Raw genomic sequence first — 7,500 nt, 5'->3', positions numbered from 1 at the left:
ACGCTTCCTATCACATCCACAACGCTCCTTTATATCCTCATTCGTCAGCCTGTCTCTCCTAACCATCATCCACTCACTTGCTGTGGTGCTGCCTACTTCTTCCTTCCAACGTGTATCAGTAAGGATAATGATGCAAGGATGTGGCGAGACATTACCAGAGATAAATAAATATATAAATCACAAATTATTTAGGCCATTTTAGAATACTTCCCTCGCAGAGATCATATATATTATCTTTTGTACACCTTTATGTAAAGAAATGATTTTTTTTGTAGGGGTGTTGATGATGATGATGATGATGGTGATGATGATGATGATGATGATGATGATAATGACGATGACAGCAGCAGCGATGATCACTAGTGTATAATAATAATAATAATAATAATAATAATAATCCTTGCTCTCCGTCTCCCCACAGCAACCTGAGCCGCAATATGATCCGTCACCTGGATGCGCGCTCGTTCCGTCACCTGACCTCGTTGGCTGAACTCAAGTTGACCCGGAACCTGCTGACCTCTGGCACCTTCAACCACTCCGCCTCCATCTTTACCAACCTGACCAACCTGCGATTACTGTGAGAACCCTAACACTGTCTCCTAAGTGATTTAGTTTGTGTATTATGCCTTACTAACCTCCCTGATGCCTTACTGTCCTCCCTAACACCTTACTGACCTTCCTGACACCTTTTCCTAAGTGATTTATTTTGTTTATTACGCCTTACTCTCCTCTCATATCACCACACTCTGCCTAAAGCTCCTTAACACCTCTTCCTAAGTGATTTATTTTGTTTATTACACCTTACTCTCCTCTCATATCACCACACTCTGCATAAAGCTCCCTAACACCTCTTCCTAAGTGATTTATTTTGTTTATTACACCTTACTCTCCTCTCATATCACCATAGTCTGCATAAAACTCCCTAACACCTCTTCCTAAGTGATTTATTTTGTTTATTATACCTTACTGTCCTCTCATATCATCATACTCTGCATAAAGGTCCCTAACACCTCTTCTTAAGTGATTTATTTTGTTTACTACACCTTACTGTCCTCGCCAACACCTTTTCCTAAGTGATTTATTTTGTTTATTACACCTTACTCTTCTCATATGACCGCATCACCTTTTCCTAAGTGATTTATTTTGTATATTACACCTTACTGTCCTAATATCACCCTAACATCTCATCATAAGTGATTCATTTTGTTTATTACGCCTTACCCTTCTTCCTAACACCTTTTCGTAAGTGATTTATTTTATTACACCCAATTCTCTTAATGTCCTTCCAATATCACCATAATTTGTGTAAAGCCTCTTAACACCTCTTCTTAAGTGATTTATTTTTCCTTGCAGGGATCTGAATGAGAACTGTATGCATCATCATTTTCTGTGTGTGTGTGTGTGTGTGTGTGTGTGTGTGTCTGTGTCTATGTGTGTATGTGTGTGTGTGTGTGTGTGTGTCTGTCTGTCTGTATGTGTCTGTGTCTGTGTCTGTATGTGTGTATGTCTGTGTCTGTGTGTGTGTGTGTCTGTGTCTGTATGTGTGTGTGTCTGTCTGTGTCTGTATGTGTGTGTGTCTGTCTGTGTCTGTATGTGTGTGTCTATCTGTATCTGTATGTGTCTGTGTCTGTCTGTATGTGTGTGTGTGTGTGTATTTGTATGTGTGTGTGTGTGTGTGTGTGTGTCTGTGTGTGTCTGTGTCTGTATGTGTGTATGTGTGTATGTGTGTGTGTGTGTGTGTGTGTGTGTGTGTGTGTGTGTGTGTGTGCGCAGACTGCTCTCAGGCCTGTACAACTGCTAATCTTTGCAACCTGAGGCAGCTGCGTGGCACCAATTCCAGAGGTGAGGACATGCGGACAGTCAACATGTTCCTTACCATCAAGAAAGTGCATAAGTTTGCCAGTCCAGTGAGCAGTCCGTGGAGCTCCAGCTTTAAATTCATCGTTCAAACGGGAAGCTGAGCGCTGACGTTATTTCTGACGCTGCCGGCGAATTGAATATCCGTTTATGTTGAGCTGTGCTGAATTATGGCCGAGGGCTCCAGTCGTTTTTGTTAACAGCTATTAGGCATTGCAGTCTGTGATTTCTGCCTGGTCCAAACTGTCTGCAAGTGCCAGTGTAATGTTATTTTAAGCTCTTTTTGAGATGCTTTGCTGGAGCGGCCCCTTCAGTAGCAGCAAGGGCCTTCCCCAGGTTCACCTCTGCCTCAGTGCTGCTGCTGCTGCTGCTGGATGTCTGCCAGGGCATGACCACCTCAGCCTCTGATGTTGTGGCGCCCTCATTGCCTCTCATCTTCACTCTTCCTGCTGTGCTTCCCTCTCCTTGGATGTTGGTCCACACCAGCCAGGCCTTGTCCACACCAGCCAGGCCTTGTCCACACCAGCCAGGCCTCGTCCACACCAGCCAGGCCTCGTCCACACCAGCCAGGCCTCGTCCACACCAGCCAGGCCTCATCCACACCAGCCAGGCCTCGTCCACACCAGCCAGGCCTCGTCCACACCAGCCAGGCCTCGTCCACACCAGCCAGGCCTCGTCCACACCAGCCAGGCCGTGTCCACACCAGCCAGGCCGTGTCCACACCAGCCAGGCCTCGTCCACACCGGCCAGGCCTCGTCCACACCGGCCAGGCCTCGTCCACACCGGCCAGGCCTCGTCCACACCGGCCAGGCCTCGTCCACACCGGCCAGGCCTCGTCCACACCAGCCAGGCCTCGTCCACACCAGCCAGGCCTCGTCCACACCAGCCAGGCCTCGTCCACACCAGCCAGGCCTCGTCCACACCAGCCAGGCCTTGTCCACACCAGCCAGGCCTCGTCCACACCAGCCAGGCCTCATCCACACCAGCCAGGCCTTGTCCACACCAGCCAGGCCTTGTCCACACCAGCCAGGCCTTGTCCACACCAGCCAGGCCTTGTCCACACCAACACACATCCTTAACACCAGGCTCTGGCTGGGCCAAGGGTAAGGCTTTCTCTTGCATCATTATAAATCAAGGCTGGGGCAGTCTCGTCACCAGCAGCAGACAGGTGGGGCAGCCTCTCTGAGAACACTCTCTCTCTCTCAGAAGCAACTTGGGCATCAGACTGACGATTCTTCCTCTTCTTCACCGGCTGCGGCTCCTTCCATACATGCCCCAGGCGTGTGATGGTGCTGTCTTTCTGCATAGTGGGAATCCTTTGCCCTATCGCAGAATGTCATCAATATTTCAGTCACAGTTGTTGTAGCCTGACGATAATTTGTGATGTTCTTTGTGTCCAGAACGTGGAGTGTAAAGGCCCCGTCACACGACCAGTGGGCGAGTGTGGTAATTCAGCACGGGAGCGGAGAAGGCGTGGAAACTGATCGTGTAGCCTTGCTCGGGTAGGTTCATCAACGACACAAAACGCCAGCTGAACCACGCTCTTCGCCACCACACCTGCCCGCTGATGGTGTGGCGGGGCCTTAACACGAAGAACGTCACCACAGGAGGGCAGCTTTGAACCCGCCAGGCTGCCTTGGGGACTCACAAGGAAATGTGTCTGGCATAGTGACCTGGATGGCGTCATCGTATCAGTTCTACGCTGGGAAACAAGAAATTATATTTGTTTTAGAATCCAGAATATTAAACACAGTCTGGAAAAATGAAAGACTGAAGGAAATACTATCATTATGCCTTATGACAGATGTAGGTAAAATTTAATGTATATCTATCTATCTATAGCCCGACGCCCTAATCCCGCAAAGGGTGGCCGCAGACAAAACGCCTCCAAGTCACTCTGTCACCCACCATTTGACTCCCCTCCCCCCAACTCACCCCCCCCTCCCTCATATACCTCTCAACTCCATCCCTCCACCTCATCCTCGGTCTACCTCTCCCTCTCCCTCCCTCCACCTCACCTACATACACCCTCTTAGTCAGTCTCTCATTCTCCATTCTCTCCACATGTCCAAACCACCTCAGTGTATTTCTCCTAATCTTTTCAATTTAATGTAACTTTGTTAATATGATATATACTTATAAATACTGTATAGCATAGTAACACATGTTGCTCAGCTCGGTGCAGGTATGGAGAGAATGAACAGACTCATTCTCTAAACCCTGCTGGATAGCGAATCCTCACGCGTGCCACCGCACTGCATGTCCGAGCCAGCGAATATCCTCCTCCTTTACCGCCCAGGTCTCACTGCCATACAGCATTACACTCCTAACACATGCTGCATACAAAGACCTCTTAGCACGTAGGGAGAGTCCTCTCAATGTCATGAGAGGCAACAGCTCCCTGAACTTCTTCTAACCACTTCTCACCCCAGCCACAGAGCTGCTCCAGCCCCACCTCCAGCACACAACATGTCTCCCAAATAACAAAACTCTTCCACACACTCAAGAGATTCACCAGCAAGTTCAATCCTTTCACGTCTGACAATCTCCACCTGCTCTCCCCGACACACCGTACACATAAAATCAGCATTATCTTGCAGTGTACCTCTAATACCACTACATCTCTTATGCACCCACTTATCACAAACACTGCATTATCTTGCAGTCTACCTCTAATACCACTACATCTCTTATGCACCCACTTATCACAAACACTGCATTATCTTGCAGTCTACCTCTAATACCACTACATCTCTTATGCACCCACTTATCACAAACACCGCATAATCCCACAGTCTACCTCTAATACCACTACATCTCTTATGCACCCACTTATCACACACACCGCACAAGATGGAGTTACTTCCCACGCCCTTGTGGCAAACTGCGGCAAACTGCAATCAAGAGACGCATCAGCAAGTTCGTTTTTTTTCTAGAAAGGAACATTTGTCCGCCCTAGAAGGTAAACATTCTCAACTTCCGAATGTGACGACGACCCTGATGTGTACGTGTGTGTGTGTGTGCATCTGTGTGTATGTACAGTATCGTGTGTATGCATGTGTGTGGGTTTTTTGATGTATGTGTGTGTGTGTGTGTGTGTGTGTGTTTTATCAGTGTGTGTGTGACCTGAATGGCAACTGTATATGTGTGTGTGTGTGTCATGGTGTGTGTGTATGTGTAGGAGTGCATGTACGTATGTATGTGTGTGTTTTTTTGGGTGTTTTATGTGCGTCTATGTATGTGTGTGCGTAGGAGGGTGTTTATGTGTGTGAGCGTGTAGAAGGATGGTTATGTGCGTGAGTGTGTGTGTGCGTGTTTTATCAGTGTACGTTATTTCCTCACAGGGACCTAAATGGCAACTGTGTACACCACCTTCAGGGCCTGTGTGTGTATTTATGTGTGTGTGTGTGTATGTATATGTATGTATGTATGTGTGTTTTGCTGGTGTTTTATGTGCGTTTTTCCTTGCTGGGATCTAAGTGGCAACCATCTATGTGTATATGTATGTGTGTGTATGTTTTATGGTGTGTGTGGGTGTGTAGGAGTGTGTGTATGTATATATGTGTGTTTTATGTGCGTTTTATCCTCTCAGGGACCTCAATGGCAACCGTGTACACCACCTTCAGGGCCTGTGTGTGTGTGTGTGTGCATATGTGTCTGTGTGTAGGGGGATGTTTATGTGCGTGAGTGTGTACATGTGTGTTTTATCAGTATTTTATGTGCGTTTTATCCTGCCAGGGACCTCAATGGCAACCGTCTACACCACCTTCAGGGCCTGTGTGTGTGTAGGTGTGTGTAGGAGGATGTTTATGTGCGTGAGTGTGTACGTGTGTGTTTTATCAGTGTTTTATGTGCGTTTTATCCTGCCAGGGACCTCAATGGCAACCGTGTACATCACCTTCAGGGCCTGTGTGTGTTTATGTGTGTGTGGTTGTGTGTATGTGTGTTTTATGTGCGTTTTATCAGTGTTTTATGTGCGTTTTATCCTGCCAGGGACCTCAATGGCAACCGTCTACACCACCTTCAGGGCCTGTGTGTGTGTAGGTGTGTGTAGGAGGATGTTTATTTGCGTGAGTGTGTACGTGTGTGTTTTATGAGTGTTTTATGTGCGTTTTATCCTGCCAGGGACCTCAATGGCAACCGTCTACACCACCTTCAGGGCCTGATGTTTGAACCGCTGAAGAAATTGAAAATACTGAAGTTGAGGCGGAACGAGATTGCCAGCTTCAGTGACGGCGTGTTCTATGGACTCGACTCCATTGACAAGCTGTAAGTACCACCTGCCTGTAAGTACGACTGTTAGTAGGAACCTCTATAAGTAGGACTGTAAGTATGACCCCCTGTAGGTAGGACGCCTTGCAGGTACCTCCTCTAAGTATGACCCCCCCCCCTGTAAGTACGACCCCCTGTAAGTTGGACCCCTCCTGTAAGTATGACTCCCCCTGTCAGTAGAACCTTGTATCACCCCCTTACTATGACCCTCCTCTAAGTACAACCTTGTAAGTAGGAACCCCTGTAAGTAGAACCTTGTAAGGACTCCCTGTATGTACAACCTTCCCATACAGTGCTTGTCAGAAGTATCGAGCGCCCTGCGTCCCTCCTGCAAAACAAAATGCAAGTTTCCCTCTTCAAACCTTTCAACATTGAAAAATCTATCTATCTATCTATCTATTGCCAGACGCCTCAATCCCGTTTGGGGTGGCCACAAACAAATCGCCTCCAAGTCGCCCTGTCCCCCGCCATTTCACTGCCCTGCTCCCAGCTCACACCCCCCTCTCTCATATACCTCTCCACCCCATCCCTCCATCTCATCCTCGGCCTCTCCCTCCCTCTTCCCCCCTCCACCTCACTCATATACACTCTCTTCGTCAGTCTCTCACCCTCCATCCTCTCCACATGGCCAAACCACCTCAGTGTGTTCTTCCTAACGCTTCCTATCACATCCACATCCACACCACAACGCTCCTTTATATCCTCATTTGTCAGCCTGTCTCTCCATGTAACTCCACATCCACCTCACTCACATACACTCTCCTCGTCAGTCTCTCACCCTCCATCCTCTCCACATGGCCAAACCACCTCAGTGTGTTCCTCCTAACGCTTCCTATCACATCCACATCCACACCACAACGCTCCTTTATATCCTCATTTGTCAGCCTGTCTCTCCATGTAACTCCACATCCACCTCACTCACATACACTCTCCTCATCAGTCTCTCACCCTCCATCCTCTCCACATGGCCAAACCACCTCAGTGTGTTCCTCCTAACGCTTCCTATCACATCCACATCCACACCACAACGCTCCTTTATATCCTCATTTGTCAGCCTGTCTCTCCATGTAACTCCACATCCACCTCACTCACATACACTCTCCTCGTCAGTCTCTCACCCTCCATCCTCTCCACATGGCCAAACCACCTCAGTGTGTTCCTCCTAACGCCTCCTATCACATCCACATTAAAAAAACATACAAATAATGCATTTTATTTACCTTTAGTGCTTGCTAGGGTATCCTTTACGCTTCTTCACGGACCTGAGACGTCTTGGAAGTGAAAGGGCGAGGCTCCTGTGGTGCTGGAGGGGTATTTTGCCCCAGGAGTCACGAATGACAGCTTCCAGCTCAGGCAGAGAGCTCACGTCCT

The 7,500-nt window shown here is 48.1% G+C and overlaps 1 protein-coding gene across 2 annotated transcripts in view; it reads left to right on the top strand.

Annotated features, from left to right (window-relative positions):
• lbk (leucine-rich repeats and immunoglobulin-like domains protein lambik) overlaps window positions 1-7,500 on the top strand; it is a 61,745-nt gene that overhangs the window by 37,458 nt on the left and 16,787 nt on the right. Inside the window, exons 5-6 of one of the 2 annotated variants that reach the window (XM_080287351.1) lie at window positions 422-577; window positions 5,983-6,126. In XM_080287351.1, the coding sequence (XP_080143477.1) occupies window positions 422-577; window positions 5,983-6,126 (300 nt within the window). Of the gene's footprint in view, window positions 1-421; window positions 578-4,782; window positions 4,820-5,982; window positions 6,127-7,500 lie in introns of those variants that run through there. The other variant, XM_080287352.1, reaches the window with a different exon arrangement.

The sequence above is a fragment of the Coenobita brevimanus genome, chromosome 117, assembly GCF_032717465.1.
Source record: "Coenobita brevimanus isolate Jiangsu-jjx chromosome 117, ASM3271746v2, whole genome shotgun sequence".
Classification (NCBI taxonomy): domain Eukaryota; kingdom Metazoa; phylum Arthropoda; class Malacostraca; order Decapoda; family Coenobitidae; genus Coenobita; species Coenobita brevimanus.
The sequence above is the reverse complement of the archived record's forward strand: the minus strand, read 5'-3'. Positions and strand labels throughout refer to the sequence as shown.